The sequence below is a fragment of the Bos indicus genome, chromosome 24 (assembly GCF_029378745.1).
Source record: "Bos indicus isolate NIAB-ARS_2022 breed Sahiwal x Tharparkar chromosome 24, NIAB-ARS_B.indTharparkar_mat_pri_1.0, whole genome shotgun sequence".
Taxonomy (NCBI): domain Eukaryota; kingdom Metazoa; phylum Chordata; class Mammalia; order Artiodactyla; family Bovidae; genus Bos; species Bos indicus.
In genome coordinates this window covers 59,603,072-59,624,976 of record NC_091783.1, presented here as the reverse complement: position 1 = coordinate 59,624,976, position 21,905 = coordinate 59,603,072, and the positions used below count along the sequence as shown (strand labels likewise).

Below are 21,905 nucleotides of genomic sequence, written 5' to 3'. Positions count from 1 at the left end.
TCATCTCATTTAATTACTCTACCAAAGATACAGCATCTCCTCTGAAGTATCTGTGTCAAATGATACATCATATTCTCTTAAACCAGAATCTGCCTTTGTGTTAGTTTCTCTGGGATCCAAATAACTTCATCCTGCCTGCAAAAGTGAAAATACTGGATCAATCTTCCCTTTGAAACCTCCAATTTTCACATGATGGATTACAGTTATTTTGGAGACTAGCTACAATTTTCTTATCAGCCAAGAAAAACATAGAATGTGTTATTGGTTTTCATGAAAGGACTGCAGCATGATTTTTATAAACCTGCAATTTCAACATCTATTAAAAACGCTGGGGCTTAATTTAGACTTCTCTTGCCTTAGAATGCAAGCCATGAACCTTACAGAACTGTATTTACAAGCAGCCATTATTCATTAGAAGGTCTGTTGCTAATGCTGAAGCTCCAATACTTTGGCCACCTGATGTGAAGAGATGATTCATTGGAAAAACCCCTGATGCTGGGAAAGATTGAGGGCAGGAGGAGAAGGGGGTGACAGAGAATGAGATGGTTGGATATTGTCACTGACTCAGTGAACTTGAGTTTCGGCAATCAATGGGAGATAGTGAAGGATGGGAGACTGGCGTGCTGCAGTCCGTGAGGTCACAAAGAGTCCAGAACTTAGTGACTGAAGAGCAAATTGTTTCACTTAGAAACTTCACAGATACCAAGCACAATGTTTGCAGATGAACAGTAGAACCTTCCTCATAGCCTTATCAGGGAGTAGGTGTGGTCAGTAGCAATTAATTTCAGTTTGTTTTTTATGCTCAAAAAATAGTCAGGGTAAAAGACTGTTTTGAAGGAAAGCATAAATAGTAGATAACTAAAACAAAAATAAATAGTACATATGTTTTTATATCGATTATCTAAATTCACCTGACTTTAAGCATGTTACAGTATCAGACTTTTAGTTAAAACACTAAGTCAACATAAACCAAAGACCTCAGACTAGCCACTTACATGTGATTTAAATAACATAATTAAGAATCATTTCACAGCCCAAAAAGGGTAATTGAAAGACTGCTAAAACATTCTAATTCCAAACTGTGCCAAGTGTTAAATCCAATGCAAAAATAGCACCAAGCTATAATCCCAAATTTTCCTTATGTCAGTTCCCATTTTTTTTTCTTGCATTCATCCTGTAGAGAAGAAAATAAGAATTTCTAAGTTCTCACACCAATGATGTTAGTTATATGAGTTTTGGTGCAATTCTGAATATTGATACTGCCTCATATTTTCAGACAAGTCTTCTGAGTGCTCCCACTGTAAACTATCCATTCCTCGTCATTCTGACCTGTAACTCTCATGTCCCTGGGCTGTAATTTCTCAGAGCACTCAAAACTATCGGAAAGTGTAAAATTCATTTGATTATTGATGATTTTATTATCTGAACACCCTTCTCTAAGTCCCATGAGAGTGAGGCTCTCAGTGTATTCACTTCTGTATCTCTGGTTCCCGGATGTGATGGTGTATATTGTTGCTTAGTCACTAAGTCGTGTCCGACTCTTTTGCGACCCTATGGACTGTAGCTCGCCAGGATTTTCTGTCCTTAGGATTTCCCAGGCAAGAATACTGGAGTGAGCTGTCATTTCCTCCTCCAGGGGATCTTGCCAACCTAGGGATTGAACCCACGCCTCCTGTATTGCAGGCAGATTCTTTACCACTGAGCCACCAGGGAAGCCCAATGGTATATGCTGTGCTGTGCTTAGTCGCCCAGTCGTGTCTGAGTCTTTGTGACCCAGAAGGAAATGGCAACCCACTCCAGCACTCTTGCCTGGGAAATCCCATGGACGGAGAATCCGGGTAAGCTACAGTCTATGGGGTCGCAAAGAGTCTGATACAACCAAATGACTTCCCTTTGGACTGTTGCCCACCAGGCTGCTTTGTCCATGGGGATTCTCCAGGCAAGAAGATTGGAGTGGGTTGCTGTGCCCTCCTCCCAATGTTATTTATTAAGTAGCTAATAATGATCTGGAATAAATCAATTATTGTTTTTTCCTTAAAAACATTTACAGTCCTGAACTTCTTCGTCAGGACTCAAAATGTTTACCTATGAAATAATACCTTTAATCACAAAATAAAATTCTCTATCTAATGGAAACTGCTGATTCATGTCAATTAGGGCACAGTGACCATGGGCCAAGCTCAGAAGTAACTGAGTTGGCTGTACTCCACAAACTTCTTCCTCACACATCAGTACCCTTAAAAATCAAATTGAATAAGAACACTGAATAATAAAAGTGGAATCCATCAAAAGAAATTGCTATGTTACTTTTATTAGGAGAAATCATCTAGAAAAGGGTGCTGTTTCTAAACATATGATGAATTTAAGTAAAGATGACTAATGACAATTAACAGCTGGCAACTCAAGAGTTATTTGATCTCAAAGATAAACATAGTACAGGAGCAGGTTTTCCGGAAATCTAATTCCAAGCAGTGACAACCTTTAGAGATCACATTAAAAAAAAAAAAAAAAAAAAAAATCCCAGAATTACTTAAAATTCAGATATGGCTTTAAAAGTGTCATAATATGTAAGACTTAATTTTTTTCCAGCAACCTATACCAGACACCTATCTTCTTAAAAGAGCAAAAGATATTGCTGATTTAGAAATAGAAAACATCTCATTATGTATTTTAGATGAAAGATTACATGACTAAATTTTTCTTGTTATACTTACTTTATTTTGCAGATGTAAATCATAAATCTGAGGTCAGAGTTTTGTTTTCTGGATCATTCTGTGTTGTTTTCCAAACACTGGAATTTTGTACAGAAAATGGGAAGTAGATGGCACTCTTGGACTTGCAATCGGATGCGGGAAATGCGGGAAGCCCGTGCAGGGTGGATTCAAGCAATTAACTCGGCAAGATCCACGTCTCTCGCTTTGTTTACCAAAACTGTTTTTTTAACTAATAGCTTCTACTGTATGCTGCTTCTCCCTCTTACAGTTATTAAGAGACAAAAGTACTTTTTAACTATTGACAGTCCAACCTGTGCTTTTCCCTTTCGCAGTGTATTAAGAAAATCATATTGCTCAATCATTCATACAGGAATTTTTTTTACAAATATAGCAAAAGTATTAATAAAAGTATTTAAAATGAAGTGGAAAAATTTACAATGGGTCAGGTGTACATGTTTTTCAGTTCTGGGGAACATATGTACTGGCTTGGAGAGATCACATTTACAGAGAAAATACGCTTTAGATGTGATTATCCAGGATTCCCACAATAAGAGAAAGCATTTATCCACACTCAATAATCCTCAGTTTGTTCATAACACTCATTTTTTGATGCAGGCCATATATATTTAATTGCCTCTTTTGATTGAGGTAAGTGCATTTTTTATCCCATTTCTTCTCCTTACGTCAAAAACGCTGCCAAATTGTTAGCAGTCATGAGAAACTTCACCTTAATCTCCAAGTCTTTTGGTACCTGTGACCCACACATTCTCTCCTGAAAGGAAATCTAACCATTTTCTTCCTTTCCACACAGGGACGTTCTGCGTCCTGCCATATCACACGTCATATCACAGTCGTTTATGAGCATGTGCCATCCCCTCGCTAGATTCTCAAGAGCCACGGTCATGAAGCCTCAGTCTAGAGACCCCAGAACCAAAGCCAGCCACCTGTCCTTCTGGGTACTAGTTGAGAGGCCTCCAACCAAAGGCCCGGCAAGGACCTCCTTGGAGAAGTGGAACAGTTTGCACAGCTTCCATCTTCGGCCCCCTTTCCCCCGACCTGTGATCCCATTCTCCTCTCCCCCAGCAGGTGAGCAGCCTCTATCTCACCCTGCCGTGTCACTTGGGCTGGCCCTCACTATACAAGGTAAACATATGTGTGTGTGCCGAGTTGCTCAGTCGTGTCTGACTCTTGGGACCCATAGATTGTAGTCTGCCAGGCTCCTCTGTCCTAGGATTCTCCAGGCAAGAAGACTGGAGCGGGTAGCCTTTTCCTTCTTTAGAGGATTTTCTCGACCCAGGAATTGAACCCCGGTCTCCTACATTGGCAGGTAGATTCTTTACAGACTGAACTACATTGCTTCTTGACCAAGGTAATAAATATATAATTTTCTGTTTAAAGGCTTGAGAATAGAAAGATTACTACTAAAATACACAGGCCTGAAACTTGCATTAACAAACTGAATGCCATTTAGCAGGATAACACTTAACCTGAGATTCACATATGAGATGAAGAGAAGTTATTGGTCCTTTATCATACAGCCTCAATTACCCACTATGTGCATGCATACTGAGCTCCTCAGGGAGATAGATTTCTATGAAATGATGGAAGATAGAAGCGATTGAATTTTGTGTTTAGTTTTCTCTTAACTGAGAAGAAGAACAGAATACAGAGATGAGGGCAGACTCTCTCTCCAAAGAGAAAATCTTCAGATTCTCCCACCACTAATCTGTAGGAAAGAGGCAGGAGAACCCACTTCCGGAGGTCACAGTATCTCTACCTGCTAGAAAAAACAGCCCGACTGGAGATTTTACTGCCGAGACATCCACAGGAACCCTGTTCTGTAGGATGGGAACCCTTATTCCTCTCTTGGAGGATGGTTCAAGGGGCACTGTGAAAGAAGCAACGATTTATGGTGTGAATTTGGGTAAGTTAGAAAAACCTCATTAACTTCATAGAGATTAATACCTTCATTAAGATCAGTCTGAAGGTCAAATGAAATAATGTTCCCACTCACTCATTCTCTCATTTATTTGATAAAAAATTAATAACTAATTGATTACTAAGTGCTATTCACCATTCTAAGCATTAAGGATATTGTCTTTAAAAAAAAGAAAAAAAACATTGGTATTAGTGTACTGGCTATTGAGTTACTAACGAATAGTTTCATTCTGTAAATAGCAGTGATTTATAGGCACACATTTGTTTCCCTAGAATGCTTACATTTCTTCTAGTATATACAAAGTATAAATTCATAATCTTTACTTCATAAACCCAGGACCACAGATTTAGTACAGGGGTAAATCCAAATTAAATCTTACACATATGAAAGAAAAGATAAATATTATTTTAGACATGGCCATTTTAAAGATATCTGGTTTTCAGTATTTTAGAAGCAACTTAAGATGATAAGAACATATTATTACTCAGTCTGGTTTTTAACTGCTTCCTCAGAGCTGGGAAAAAAGCAGCCATGCCTTTTATTACATATATATACTAAACTAAAACATGCCCTGTGCTTACTCAGTTCTTGATAGTACCAGGAGCAAGTGATATTTTTTAATTTTAAAAGAAGTCTTTCATATATTTATTTTTAATTATGAAAAGGATTTCAAACATGATAAAAGTACAGAGAGCAATAAAGCAATGTACTCACTATCCAGATTTTAAAATTGCTTTACCATATTTACTTTGGGATTATACATACACATTTATTATAAAATGTGTATATGTGAACAATAATATACTCTATTTTATAGATTTTTGAATATATAAAAATAAAATTTATATAAAGTATTTAAAAAAGGATTAAAAATCTCTATCTCACCATCAACCTGTCCCCTCATGAGGAAACCATGCACATCCTTCTCTTTATGATTTATAACCTTATAACATATTCACTATCTATAAATAACAAACACAATTCCTCTGTGTATTTCTAAGATTTACACCATAATACGATTTACCTTCCTTTTTTAACCTCAATGTTAGATTTTAAGATTTATCAATTCTGAATGGAATTAATTAAATTTCTTTCTACTGTATAAAAGCGCCATAGTAAGGTGTTCCTTGTATATACTGATAAACATTTATTTTTTCATTGGTTTTTGCTTTTTCAAAAAAGGCTAGAATGATCATGCTGGTCTTTTAAATAGATTTTAATTCTGTAAGTAGCATGGCAGGATCAAAACACAGGCAGAGCTCAGCTTCACTAGAAATTGCCAGCTGCTCCTCTGAACAGTGCAAACATTTACATTCCTACAAGCCCAGTAGGACAGGTTTCGTTTCACCATGTTCTAGCTAAGACTTGACTTTATCAGAGTTTTAAGGTATGCCGATTATGTGAAAATGGTATTTTGTTGCTGTCATGACTTCCATTTCCCTAATAAACAGTAAGATCGGGTGTTTTTCATCTGTCTATTGGCTCTTGGGGTTCCCCTTCAGTGAACGCCTGTGTTTTTTATTGATTTCATAATTGACTCACTTTCTCTTGCTAGTTTATCTGTACTTTTCTAAGTTTTAAACTTTTACTTTTTACTTTCAGATTTTTAATGTTCTCTATGCTATGAGCAGGGATCTAAGCTTTTAACCATATATATAGCTGAATAGTAAACATCACTCTTATAAAACAATCCATCTTTTGTTGCAGGAAGGAGAACCCCTTCCAGAACCCGAAACTGGGCTCTTGTCTAACACTCAGAAATGAATCGCGAGGAGACACATGTGCTGACACAGCAAGAGATTTTATTGGGAAAAGGCACCCGGGTGGAGAGCAGGAGGGTAAGGGAACCCAGGAGAACAGCTCTGCCACATGGCTCGCAGTCTCAGGTTTTATGGTGATGGGATTAGTTTCCGGGTTGTCTTTAGCGAATCATTCTGACTCAGAGCCCTTCCTGGTGGTGCACGCCTTATTCAGCCAAGATGGATGCCAGAGAGAAGGATTCTGGGAGGTGGTGGAACAGGTGGTGTCTCCTTTTGACCTCTCCTGACCTCTTCCGGTTGGTGGAGGCTTCTCAGTTCCGGGTTCCTTACCCGGACCTCCTGTCGTAAAACAACTCATGCAAGTGGTTACTGCGGTGCCTGGCCAGGGTGGGCGGTCCCAGTCAGTGTGCTTCCCCTAACAGTTTCACTTTTCCATTGCTTTTTATACTGCTATCTCTATTACATTAAAAAATTCCTATATATATTCAAAAGTATTTTCTAGCCCTCATCCTTGTTTATGTGGGGCTTCCTTCTTCGTTCTTTTCCAAGATTGTTTATGCTCAAATTCAGGTTCCCAGCCTTTTCATGTGAATTTTTAGGATCTGAATGTTAATTTTCACGAAGACAACAAAAACAGCTGGCGTTTTTATAGGGGTTTGATTTGCCTTATTAACAATACTGGGCCATTCAATCCATGAACACACAATAGCTTTTCATGTATTTAGGCCTATTTTAATTTCTTTCAACAAGGTTTTGCAATTTTCAATGGAAAATCTTGCATTTACTCTGTTAAATTTATTTTCAAGTATTGATATGTGATTCCTTTTAATAGCATTGTAAATTTAATCATTTCCTAAATTTTATTTTTGGATTTCTGATTGCTATTTTATAGAAATACAATTGATTTTTTAATGTGGATCTCGTGTCATGCTGCTTTGCTTAATTCTCTTATTAATTCTAACAGACTTGTGGGGTAGATTCACTGGTATTTTCTAGATCCAAAATCGTGGCATGTCATCTGCAAGTAGAGAAACTCTGTTCTTTCCAGTCCATAGCCTTTGTTTTTTCTTGTACCGACAACACCCTTTCAGTATATTGTTGAGTAGAGGTAAGACAGCGAACATCCTCGTCTTACTCCCGATTTGGTGGAAAACATCTGGTCTTTCACGTATGATATTAGCTATAATTTTTGTGGGGTTTTTTTTCATTTATGACACTCATCAGTTTGACAAAGTTCTCTTCTAAGCCTAGTTTGCTGGCTGCTTTTACTATGAAATGTGTTTGTCTTTCACAAATGCTTTTTTCTCCAGCTTTTGAGATGATCATGTTTCTCTTCTTTTTTCTAATGATTAAATATGCTGCATCATTTGATAATTAATTTGAACATCACTCATGGGTCACATTTTTTGTTTTCAATTTTAAAAGGCATATTCCACTCCAATAGTGCAGCCTATACCTGGGGCAAATTACAAGCTTCTTTCTACTTTTCAAGGCTGGTTAAAAGATTTTTTTCCTGTTTCGTTTTCACTAAAGAGGGAACATCTCAAGGTCCTAGTCTTGTGGTTTTACTTAGGATTTTTTAATCTATTTATAAGACTTAATTAAAAGTCCAAGGCTCCACATGGAGTCAGAACCTCTGCTGCAAATTTCTAGGCTTTACATCTGGTCTTGTTGTCCCCGCTTCCCATTTTCAGAGCTTTCAAAATCATCAGTTTTAGTCTCTTGACTTGGCATAGAGGGTCTTATCTATTTCTAGTATTCAACTTTTCTTTCTTTAAACCTCATCTGTATATTTTAAGTGTTCTTATATTTTATTCAACATTTTATTATTTCTAATGGAAAGGATCCATTTTGGCTCTGTCCTATGTTTTGCTGGAGACACTGATATTTATTATCTCACATTCTAGTAAATATCAGCAACAGTAACAAAAAAACGAAATCATTGATTCTTTAAATAGCAATATTTGTTATTAATAAATATAAATTAGTTATTCAGTTCAGTTTCTCAGTCGTGTCCAACTCTTTGCAACCCCATGAACCACAGCACGCCAGGCTTCCCTGTCTATCACCAACTCCCAGAGTCCACCCAAACCCATGTCCATTGAGTTGGTAATGCCATCCAACCATCACATCCTCTGTCATCCCCTTCTCCTCCTGCCTTCAATCTTTCCCAGCATCAGGGTGTTTTCAAATGAGTCAGCTCTTTGCAGCAGGTGGCCAAAGAATTGGAGTTTCAGCTTCAGCATCAGTCCTTCCAATGAACACCCAGGACTGATTTCCTTTAGGATGGACTGGTTGGATCTCCTTGCAGTCCAAGGGACTCTCAAGAGTCTTCTCCAACACCACAGTTCAAAAGCATCAATTCTTCAGTGCTCAGCTTTCTTTATAGTCCAACTCTTACATCCATACATGATCACAGGAAAAACCATAACCTTGACTAGATGGACCTTTGTTGGCAAAGTACTGTCTCTGCTTTTGAATATGCTATCTAGGTTGGTCATAACTTTCCTTCCAAGGAGTAAGCATCTTTTAATTTCATGGCTGCAATCACCATCTGCAGTGATTTTGGAGCCCCCCAAAATAAAGTCTGACACTGTTTCCATTGTTTCCCCATCTATTTGCCATGAAGTGATGGAACCAGATGCCATGATCTTCGTTTTCTGAATGTTGAGCTTTAAGCCAACTTTTTCACTCTCCTCTTTCACTTTCATCAAGAGGCTCTTTGGTTCTTCTTGACTTTCTGCCATAAGGGTGGTGTCATTTGCATATCTGAGGTGATTGAGATTTCTCACGACAATCTTGATTCCAGCTTGTGCTTCCTCCAACCCAGCGTTTCTCATGATATACGCTGCATCTAAGTTAAATAAGTAGGTTGACAATATGCAGCCTTGACGTATTCCTTTTCCTATTTGGAACCAGTCTGTTGTTCCATGTCCATTTCTAACTGTTGCTTCCTGACCTGCATATAGGTTTCTCAAGAGGCAGGTCAGGTGGTCTGGTATTCCCATCTCTTTCAGAATTGTCCACAGTTTATTGTGATCCACACAGTCAAAGGCTTTGGCATAGTCAATAAAGCAGAAATAGATGTTTTTCTGGAACTCTCTTGGTTTTTCCATGATCCAGCGGATGTTGGCAACTTGATCTCTGGTTCCTTTGCCTTTTCTAAAACCAGGTTGAACATCTGGAAATTCATGGTTCAGGTATTGCTGAAGCCTGGCTCAGAGAATTCTAAGCACTACTTTACTAGCGTGTGAGATGTGCAATTGTGTGGTAGTTTGAGCATTCTTTGGCATTGCCTGTCTTTGGGATTGGAATGAAAACTGACGTTTTCCAGTCCTGGAAAATATATTATATTATATTATAGTTATAATATAATAACTAATAATAATTAGTTATTAGCAAATAGTTATATTTGCTATAGTTATAGTTAATAGTAAAAATCATACAATGTAACATGAGATCTTCACCTTATATATTAGAATTCTTTTTTATTAGAAGCCAAGAAACACAATCTAGTAAAGAAAAATGCAAATTTGAATACTTTTCTATGACTCAAATGGGTAGTATGTGAGGATTTATTTTTTCATCTAAAGTAAACCATTCTACTAAATTGATACAAAATAATCATTACATTTTAATATATGCCTATAAGTGTGATATTCAAGGGCAAGAAGATAGAGGGACAATGGAAAGATTCCACAAATCTTAGGAAAGAGGAATGTCATGTGAGTGCTACCAAACTTCACCGCATAGTGACGCACACCCCAGACATTATCACGCTTGTTCATGTCATTTCTCAGTCTTTTCTGTATGATTCTCTAGAGGAAAGAAAAGCAAAGCCTGAAGTCTTGCCCCCTCTTGGAACTCTTTCAAGATCTTCCCTGGGTATATACCAGATGTAGGAGAGCTAAAGACCGCAGAGAAATAAAAGGTACTTCTTCCTCTTGAGCTTCCCAGGTGACTCAGCGGTAATGAATCTGCCTGTCAATGCAGAAGATGTGGGTTTGATCCTTGGGTTGGGAAAGTCCTCTGGAGAAGGAAATGGCAACCCACTCTAGTATTCTTGCCTGGAAAATCCCATGGACAGAGGAGGGTGGCAGGCTACAGTCCATGGGGTCACAAAAGAGTTGGACATGACTTAGTTACTAAACAACAACTTCCTCATGAAGAGTTGGAGTTCTCTAGACAGGAAATTAATTATTTCTCTAAAAAAGTCATGGAAGTTCATTATAACTGTACTTTTAATAGAAGAAGCCTTGAAAAATGCCTGGCACAGTGCAGGAATTCAATTTCCTACCTTTATTTTCCCTAGTTATAGTAATTATCATTATATGCTAAGTCTTTGCACATCAGTTAGGTATGGAACAGGAGAAATGGCCTGTGGCAATTGGCTAAGGTTCATTGCCACAGGGATAATGTGGATACCTTCTGTAGTGATATTACTGATGCGCAGACACTGTGTCTAGTTTCCCATCACTACTTGGAGGAATGTATCTTCCACATGCCCTTGTGTTGTTGCTCATTCACTCAGTCGTGTCTGACTCTTTGTGACCCCACGGACTGTAGCACTCCAGCCTTCCTTGTCCTTCACCATCTCCCGCAGCTCGCTCAAACTCATGTCCACTGAGACACGAATCCATTCACATGCCCTAGGCTTTTCGTTTACAGGGCTTCAAAGCCCTGTAAGAGTGGGGTCATTTTCCTTCACTTTGAAGATAAGGCTCAAAGATGAACCTATTCGTGTAAGTAAGAGGTGGAGCTTGGATTAAAATCATGCTTTGCTTAATTTCAAAGCATTATAATGTCCACATTCTTAAAGGGGAACACATTGCTAATGTTCTTTGTGCAGCAGTGATGTCTTGGGAAAGAAATGGTTGTATTCATGAGTGCGTGGTCAGGGTTCTCACATGCATGGAGTCACACACTCTTTCTTTTAAGCCATTGTGAATGCCTGGGATGTTTCCCTTCACAGGAGGCACACCTGCAAAAGTTTAAATAAGAAATTGATGACTCTTTGAGAGGGTCAGTAATAACAAAAATGCTTTGCCTCTCTAGACTTAACAAATATTTTTTAATATATATATAAGGAAAACAGTTGGATGTTTACAGGACCTAAAAGTCCATGAAGTGAGTGAGTAGGCCTGTACTAAGACTAATCATTTATCTCGATGGCTAATGGCTTATATGAGTAGATAGACTCATAAATAAGGCATATCACCCTCTGGTAATGGCTTATATGAGTAGATAGACTCATAAATAAGGCATCTCACCCTCTGGTAATGCGCTGGGTAAAGCAGCAGGATGAGATGTAGCAGAAACAATTTTCTCACTCTAATGTGGTGAGACTGATGATGCTAAGACCGAATTTCAGGGAACACCATGTGATGAGAACGCACAAAACCACATCCAAAGGCAATAAATATATAGCATTTACACGATTCCAAGAAATGGGGTTTATGAGTTAATAGTGCAGAGCATGAGGGTATTCTTCTATCCCCAAAACATGCCCATGCTGACCGCTTGCTGACATTTCTGTCTCCTAGTAAGAATCTTGATTTCTGAAACAATGTGTGTGATATAGGTAACATTATTTGAAATGTACTCTGTATTTCTGGTTACATGATTTCTTGGTTGCTTTATGTCAGTGATAAACTGGCCTTTAGTTCATTTCAATTGAAGGGCCCATAGTGGAAACCTCAAGAATAGAATCACTTTGCTTATTTCCTATTCACTTACAAGAATGTTCAGTTCAATCAAAGGGTGATACTGAATATTGAAGAAGGGGAGACTGGTGTTTTCCTTTGTTAGAGACATTTGTGTCATTTATGGGCTTCATCCTATGAATCAACTTTCTGACTCTCAGTAATCTGAAGATATAACAATGGACAATTGTGAGTCTTATTATTGATGATGCAATCGATTATTTTTTACCTTCTGTCTTTAAACAAAGACATTTCTGATTTCACGGTAGCAAATCAACAACCACTTTTCTCTTATAAGCACTGAATTTTTTTCTACTAGGCAACAGAGCTTTTCTTCTTTTAGTTGCCTGGATTCTACATGTTAACCACTTAATGTTTTTGGATTCCAGAAGGATAAGTCAAAAAAGCATGTTTGTATAGACCAGGATTTTCTCTGTTCTTGTGAGATAGTTAAATTCCTCTACTGAAAAACATTTGTTGGCTTCTCAGAAAATTTATAAAGACTAAAGTTTAGAAAATATAAATATAGCTTATAATCTTCAGATAGGAATGAGAAAAGATTTCATTCATCTGGATAGATATTTTCTTTTCCTCCATTTACTGCTCACTAGGCTTTCTTGTCACTCAGTTGTGTCCGATTCTTTGCAATGCTATGGATTACTGGATCCCCAGCTCATGCCTGAAACCAAATCTTGTATATTTGAGGTTTATTTAAACAAATTTAAGCTTCAAGTGTCTTTCCTGCTGCTAGTTCCAAATTCATACATTTCCCTACAGGGATAATATTGGTGATAATCAGGACTTATATTCAATCAGTTCTGAAATATCATATGGGTTATGAAAACACTGAAATAATAGTAGAAGCCCTACATCCATAAGATCCTCCACCATATAGCCCCACCTTCTGCCAGGGACCTTGAACACATTTGGGGCTGGAAATATTGAGAGGTTAAAATTGAGATTCCTGCCAACTGAGAACAGTATGACATTGAAAGAGATTGAAATTTGGAGGGTAGACGAGAGGAAACCTCAAGAGTCAATTAATTCAAGACGTATTTTGTGATAATTTATAGTCTCTTTTTGTAGCTAACTTTAAAAAGACAAATACTGCGTGGTCTCATTTTAGATATGGAATCTAAAATGCAGTAGTCTCCCCTTAACCACAAAGAATTCCTTCCAAGACCCCCATTGTATATCTGAAACCATAGATAGTACCGAACCCTTATATATGTTATGTTTTTCTTTATACATGCATACCTAGGATGAAGTTTAATTTATAAATTAGGTAAAATAAGACAATATCCGACTTGCCAGCATCACTACTCTGGCTCTTAGGGGCCAATATTAAGTAAAATAAGGGTTACTTGTACAAAAAAACTGATACATCAACAGTCAATCTGATAACAAGCATTTAAGAGCCTGGAGACATCAGACAAAGGGGAGATTCACACCAAGGGATGGAGCTGGTCAGCGCAAGATTTCATCACACTACTCAGAATGGCGTGCAATACAAAACTTGGGAATCATTTGTTCCTGGAATCTTCCATTTAATATCATCACATCACGGTTCATTGAGAGTCACTGAAACTGCAGACAGAGTGAGCTCAGACAAGCGAGGACTGCATGCTTAGCTGCTTCAGTCGTGTCAGACTCTTCATGACTCTATAGACTGTAGCCCACCAGGCTCCTCTATCCATGGAATTTTTCAGGTAGGAATACTAGAGTGGGTTGCCATTTCCTTCTCCAAGGATCTTCCTGACCCAGGGATGGAATCTGGGTCTCCTGCACCTCCTGCATTGGCAGACCGATTCTTTACCACTAAGCCACCTGGGAAGCCCGAGGGGGCCCTGGTGTAGACAAACTCATACAAGCAGAGAGTGGAATAGTGGTTCCCAAAGACTCGCAGGAAAGGGGGACACTGCTCAAAGGGTGAGAGGTTAGTTATGGAAGGTGAGTTCTTGAGATAATATACAGCCTGGTAGCCTGGTATCTATCATTAATGCTAGATTGCACACTTTAAATTTGCTAAGAGGGTAACTATGAAATTTAATTTTCAATCACACATGAAAAGGAAATGGTAACTATATAGAGTTGATGGATGTAATAATCAGCCTGATTGTGGTGATCATTTAACAATGTATACATATCAAAACATCAAGTCACACATCTTAAACATATATGATGTTTGTATGTCTGTTATAACCTCCATAAATCTGTCTTTTAAGAAAAAGCCTGTGGTGGAAGCAGTGCTGCCCAAGCATTTTCACAGGGTCCGTTGAATGATATACGAAAACCAAGGTAGCTAGTATCAGTCTGGGTCCAATCAGGAGACAGAAGCCATGGAGTGATTTAAATATTACAGAGAAGTTAAATATAAAGAATTATTAAACCATGATTTAAGAGTGGGGCTTTCTTGGTGGCTCAGATAGTAAAGAATCTGCCAGCAGTGCAGGAGACCTGGGTTCAATCCCTGGGTCAGGAAGATCTCCTGGAGAAGGGAACAGCTACCCACACCAATATTATTGCCTGGAGAATTCCATGGACAGGGGAGCCTGGTGGACTGCAGTCCGTGGGGTCGCAAAGAGTCGGATATGACTGAGCAATTAACACTTTAAGAGTAACTATTAAATGTAAGAGAATTCTGTATGGCATGCAGGGACTAAGGGCACACACTCTAGGAAGGGAAATCTTGAAAGGAGACCCTCATCCCGGTGTTAGGAATTACACGTCATTGGAAAAAGTGTGGTCACAACCCACTGGATGATAGAAGTTTATGAACTGGCTTGCCCCCGAGTTGGTCTGCAGAGAGCACGCTTTGGGGATATACGTGAGCTTCAATTCATGGCTGTATAAAGAAAATGAGATGCCAGATAATTATGTCTTTTGCAGTTTGGAAATCAGTGTTATATTACTTTAATGGAAAAAATTGGGAAGCATTCTTCCTTTAAGATCTAGAACAGTAAATGTATAGAAAAGACAGTCTCACAACAAGGTCCCACTGTATAGCACAGAGAATTATATTCAGTGTTCTGTGATAAACCATAATGGAAAAGAATATGAAAAAGCATGTGTATATATACACATATTCGTTCACACATGACTGAATACATGTGTGTATGTGCATGTGTGTGCATCCATGTGTACATGCACACATGTATGTAACTGAATGACTTTGCTGTGAAACAGAAATTAACATCATTGTAAATCAACTATACTTTAATAAAATAAATTAAAAAAAAAAAAGAAAAGATAGAGTCTTATAGGTCCGTATTTAAGTAAACTTAAATATAGAACTTTGTAAGTCCAGATTACAAAGTCATTTAAAATGGAAAAAGTAGTCTACTCTGATAATGTTTTACTTAATTCTATTTTGATAAATTAAGCCATATTTGAAGAGTGCAGAATAGTAATTCCACCAAGATATTCTTGCTGATATTAATTGATATGTTAGATACTCTATATTTTGGTAAATATATTTTTTAAACTAAAACTTGAGTTCAGACTTGCTATCTTTTTCTCTTAATTACCCTCACTGAGGGATGTGTACTGTAATGGTGTTTTCAAAGACCAGCAATTTCACTTAGTTACTGTATAGCATTTTTACTATTAGGTATCATTCATGGTTTTGATGTGATTTCCTTACACTTATTTTACTTTTTCCTAGTTTTTAATTGGATATTAATTTTCTGATTTTCCTGATTTAGTAACAGCATTTGAATCTATGAATTGCATACAGGATATTGAAACAGCTTAGTGTGAGAAGAATGAGTAATGCTATTTGGAGCAACATGGCTGGATCTACAGATTTTCACACCAAGCAAAGAAAGTCAGAAAGAGACAAGCACCATATGATATCACTTATACGTGGACTCTAAGATATGACACAAATGAGCATACCTGTGAAATACAGACTCACACACATAGAGAAGAGACGGGTTGCCAAGGTGGGGGATGGAGGAGGGAAGAACTGGGAGTTTGGAAACAGCAGATGCAAACCATCATACATAGAACGGGTAAGCAAGGTCCTCCTGCATAGCGCAGGGAACTGTATTCAGTGTCCTGTGAGGAACCACAATGAAAAAGAATATATATATATATATACACACACACACATACATATATGGACGTTGGCAATTTGATCTCTGGATCCTCTGGCCTTTTCTAAATCCAGCTTGAACATCCAGAAGTTCATGGTTCACGTACTGTTGAAGCCTGGCTTGGAGAATTTTGAGCATTATAACATTGCTTTAAATATATAAAATTCAACAAAGGATTTTTAAAAGAAATGCTATTGTATTACATGATGGATTAGTCTGCAAAGATTACAAATAATACTGTAAATCTATAATTGTTAATATGGGAAAACATTCTACAACGTATACCTATACAAAACAATGGCAAGTTGCAAGGCAGTATATGGAGTAGTATTCTATTTTTTAAAATAAACTTTTTAGACCAAGTTTGGATTTACAGAAAAATAACAAGCATAGTACAAAGAGTTCCCATATATCCCAAATCCAGTTTCTTCTCATTAATCTCTTACACTGCAACTATGCCTCATGGTAACTTTCTGTAGCACTGTATTTGAGGAATGTTTGTTGGTAAACACTCAAATATCTGGATTTTGTTACATGGCACTAATAACATTTATCTTTTAACAGGTACGTTTTATTTTTTTACACTTAAATTTTAAAAGAATATATTTGGTCTTATTCCTCTTGTTTAATTGTTTTGTGCAATATTTGTATTTCATGGGACCTTGTTTCCTATCCTTTCTGTCTTTTACTGTATGAACTGTCTTTCTTTACTGTTTTTACTTTGTTTTTTGCTGTATGAATTGGTTTTAAGAAAAAGACTATCAGATAACAGTGAGCTTTTCGTCTCCCCGCAGCTATTGCGGTGTCTCTATCTGCACCCGTATCTACCGCCTCTGCGTCTCTGTCTATATTTGCATTTTGTTTGTTTCATTCTTCATTCAATCTCTGAGTGTTGTGCTTGCTGTTGTGTCGTTGTTTTTATGAAAATAATAGAAGTAATACATTATCTGAGTCTTTGCATAACAAAAAATGTCTTCACACGACATTACATAATAACCCAGCTTGATGCGCGAGAGATGTTTGTCACAATATGTCCTGTGAAAACCTGCTTCTTTGTGTTTGTTACTCGTGGAACTCGACAGTTCAAGAAGCCTGTCGTTTCTTCCTTTGCAACTAGTTTGTGTTTGTGTGTGCCTGTGTGTTTGTGCATGCGTTTTCTTTCTAGCAGTTCCTTTTTTATCCTCAAAATTAAAAAAAAAAAATTCTCCTACATACCTTTAGGAGCCAGTCTTTGAATATTCCAGATAGAAAAATAAACACATTGAAAGACTGGCTCCTAAATGTATGTAGGAGAATTTTTTTTTAATTGTTTTCCTCTAAATGGCAGACTCAGTCTGTTCATTGGTAATAAAATGTCTGCCAAATACCCAAGTCTAAAAGAACCACAGATTGTCAGTCATTCTTTCAAGTGAAAACAGTGTTAGACGAAAAAAAGACGCTAGTCCAGCTCACCATTCAGTTGAACGGGTGCTTTTCCTTAGGGCAAACTTGGTAGTTTGCTACCCAGCAGAACTGCTTTGTGTGTGTGTCCTATTGCATTACATAGACCATTTCTCCCAGGCAACAAAGTGGTCAAGAGCCCACTTGCCACTGCAGGAGAAGCAAGGTACAGGGCTTCCATCCCTGGGTCGTGAAGATCCCCTAGAGCAGGGTTCTTGCCCGGAAAAGCCCATGGACAGAGGCGCCTGGAGACCCACAGTCCATGGAGTCACAGAGTCACATGACTGAGGGACTGAGCGCACCATGACATCAAAGACCAAAATTTGTTAAGGCAAATAATTTTCACTGCTTCCTCCCACACATTCCTAAGCAAAACTAGGATTTGTTTGTTCCTTTTGCTCTGCTTCGGGCTTTTGTGAAGCTGTGTGTGCACGTTGGGGTTGGTCTTCATGTCTAGTAGGCCCGCTCGGCGTAACTCGATTTGTGCTGAGGACCCACTAATGTTATTCTTATTTGTCTTTGTACCATCGGTGCAAATGTGAACACAGTGAAAAAGGTAAATAACTCACTAGTTTTATTATAAAAATGGGGCTGACCTTGCATTCCCCCTGAAAGGATCCGATGGACCTTCAGGGTTGCCTGAAAAAGATTGCAAAACCATGTCATGGACTACAATAAACTCAGAAACTGTAATGGGTGGGCTTATTGTACTTGATTGCCTTAATTCCAATACATCTATTACATTGTTTTGATTTTGTCCTCCTGGATATAATATTTCTTAAAATGGTATTGCTCTATCTAATAAACACATTTTTAAAAAGAAAGAGGAAAAACTTGAGGAAACCAAGACAAAATCTTCTGATTATAGAAATAATACATCTTCAAAACAAAGAAAGAAAATTGAGAGGCGATGTAAAATCATAAACATATAAAAAATCACTTTCGCCTTTTCATCCATCAGTAGCTGCTGGTGACATTTTGAAGTATATCCTTTCAAACTACTAGGCCAAAAAAAAAGCTTGTACAACAAATTTCATTACAACATTATTTTGGATACTATAAAGTTCAATAAAGGGTTATTCAATAAATTTGATTATATTACATAAGAAATTACTCTGTATTACAAATAATGGGAATAGCAAATTGCGAAGTAGTATATAAGAGAGAATTGTGTTTTTCAATAATTTTTTTTAAATTTTAGACCAATTTTGGACTTATAGGAGAATTTCAAGTATAGTACAGAGAGTTTCCATATCCTCCAAACTCAGTTTCTTCTACCACAGACTTGCTTTGCCTGTTGCCCAAAACCTGCATTTTTTTTCCTATTTTATATTAATAGAATTATGACAATAGGGCTAACCTAGCACCAATGATTTCATCATGGTAGAAAGCAAAAGTTCCCTTTGATTTCATTTTGTGCTTTCACAAGCATTTTATATTTGGAAATGGCATAATAATTTCAACTAGCTTTCTATAATACTATCTTAAATGAATTCAATTTGTAGGTTTTTAATATTTTTTTTTTTAAAGAATAAGAGGTAATGAAATATTTTAACTCGCCAAGACAAAATATCAGATCTAAGCCATGGGGTCTTTGGCCTTATGAGGAACCTAGAGGGAAATGAATTCACCCTTTTATTAAAAATATATTATGAAATATATTAATAAATCCAAGAAAAAGATTAGTTAATCCCATTTAAATATTTACTATGTTAATCTAAATTCATCCTAAAAAACTCTGACACTTTTATTAGACACATTTTGCACATAAATATACTCAGTTTCATTGAAATAATAAATTACACAAATCACAGACCTAGTTAATTTTCAGAGATTAACTAAATACATTTATGAATTACTCTAAAACCTATGCTATGAACTCAGAAACTGTAATTATCACCCCTTTAACCAAGGATTTATATATTTATATATAAGGTATTGGCATAAATTTTTAAGGAAAAAGTAGGTCACCTCTGCAGATAATCAAGAATATGGGGTTGCAGTCTAGATAAAGGTCTTGCCAGGTGGTTCAGTGGTAAAGAACTAACTTGCCAATGCAGGAGATGCAGGTTCCATCCCTGGGTCAGGAAGATCTCCTGGGAAAGGAATGGCAACCCACTGCAGTAATTCTGTCTGGGAAATCCCGTGGACAGAGGAGCCTGGCAGGCTACCATCCGTGGGCGGCTAAGGAGTCAGGCACACTCCTGACTAAAGAGCAGCACCACCCATCCAGACGAAGCCACTCGGAACTCTTCCCAGTGGACTTCTCCTGAGACGCTGGTGAAAAGGGGAACTTGATAAAAATAATAAAGACTTTCTGAGACTGTATTTAAATTAGAATAAAATGTCTTAGTAGAATTAAGACTTAGGATATAATAGATGTTACACAGCCCTTCTCTACCTTGTGATGGTAAATACAAACTTCCAAACCAGAAAACCTCTGTGCATGCTACATGAGATGTTGCCAGATGGGTGACTCATTTAACAAAGCCGTTCATTCTGTTTGTTAATAAGGTGCTGGCAATGCGGAACTCCAAAGCAAACTTCTCATGAGTTCTGGGACAAGCATTCACTGTCTTTCTTGCCCATTTCTGAAAGTGAAAAGCCCTCAGTCACGTCTGACTCTGCAACCGCATGGGATTCTCCAGGCTAGAGTACTGGAGTGGGGAGCCTTTCCCTTCTCCAGGGGAATCTTCCCAACCTAGGGATGGAGCCCAGGTCTCCCGCATTGCAGGCGGATGCTTTACCAGCTGAGCCAGAAGCAGGGGCACTGGTAAGCTCCTCTCTGTGTGAGCACCACCCGCAGCATTCAGGCTCCCAGTGCAGTTGGCTATCCTTTACAGGGCAGACCTAGCTGGGCCAGGCGACCTAGCTGGGTTCTGCCTGGAGCTAAGCCCCTAGCCTGTAAGACCACATTTTTCCAGAAGGAAAAATCACATGTGTGCGTGTCAGAACATAGAAAATCCATCCTGACCTCCCAGGGGGCGCTGTGACACCACCTCCATCGTGACGCGCTCTCGCAATCCGCGTGGCAGGCTCTGACACATCGCTGTGTGCTGGCGTCTCCGGGGTGGCTCTGCGTGCGTGTTGCAACAGGCTTTGTGTCGGGGCATCTCCCTGTTTCGCGGCCCCCTTAGGTCACAACACAAGAGGGCGTGCGGTAGCCTGGGGTGGTGGGTTGCAATAGTGTGCGTGCCGCTGCAGAAAGGGTTTGGCCGCGGTGTGGTTTTCTGTCTCGACATGCTGGAGGGGCTTGATACGCATTGTGTCTCCATGCGGGGGGCCTGCCTGGCCTGGGGTCGGGCCTGGGGGGCACTCGGGTCCAGGACAAGGGACCACACGTGGTGTGGTCACGCGTCGACGATTGGAGAGGCCTCGAAACAGGTTCAGGCGTCTCAACATGGTTCCTTCTGTCACGATAGGAGGAATGGGTTGCGACACCAAGGCTGTCACAGGTGCGCGTCTGTGTGGGCGCTGTGTCCAGACGTTCCCTGGTGTGTCGAGAGGCCGGCGTTTCCAACAGGGGCTCATCCTTGTGCGCCTCAATCCAGGCAGTGGCCCAACATCCAGTCATGTCGCGATGGCCCCTTGGTGTGCCTGCTTGTGTCCCGACACACCTGGTGTATGGAGATGCAGGGGCATTCCTGTCCTGGTGTGTCCAGGCAGCGACATGGGCAGTGTACTGTGGCTGGTGTGATACGTCTGGGCGGATCATGGTGTGTGCACAGGAGCAAGTCTCAGTGTACATGTGGAGATGTGCATGCCAATGGAATACACATGCAGATGTGTATATATTTATCATATTCTCTAATCACATCAAATCCAGTAAATCAATGCTATTGAATAATATAATACAGCAGTATACCTTGCGTATGCACTGAGAAGTCAAAAAAAATTCATGTGGCTTTTTCATTAAAATATTCAGTCTATCACAGTGGTAGGAACCAACTCCACAATGTCTCTGAAGTATGCCTGTTCTCAACACTAATCTAATGCAGCCATCCTGCCTCACCAGAGGGGAGAGGAAAAAAATGCTCTGAAATACTTGTGAAGTGCACAGTCCAGAGGCATAAGCTCCCTGAAGATGGAGACCTAATCAATCAGGACCACAGAAGGCTTCCCCTCCCCCACAGTCACCACCACATCACTGAACACCTACTTACAATTGTTTTCTTTCTGAGAAGCCGACTTTTCATTTATTTGCGTATTTGTTTTTGGCTGCACTGGGCCTTGTGGCTGCACGCAGGCTTTCT

At 38.8% G+C, this 21,905-nt stretch overlaps 1 protein-coding gene across 1 annotated transcript in view; it reads right to left on the bottom strand.

Annotated features, from left to right (window-relative positions):
• LOC109577691 (glutamate decarboxylase 1-like) overlaps positions 1-20,765 on the bottom strand; it is a 67,899-nt gene extending 47,134 nt beyond the window's left edge. Inside the window, exons 1-2 of the mRNA XM_070778602.1 lie at positions 20,627-20,765; positions 19,824-19,929 (exon numbers count right to left, since the gene is read on the bottom strand). Of these exons, the coding sequence (XP_070634703.1) occupies positions 19,824-19,929; positions 20,627-20,765 (245 nt within the window). The remainder of the gene's footprint in view (positions 1-19,823; positions 19,930-20,626) is intronic.
• Between the last annotated feature and the right edge of the window lie 1,140 nt (positions 20,766-21,905).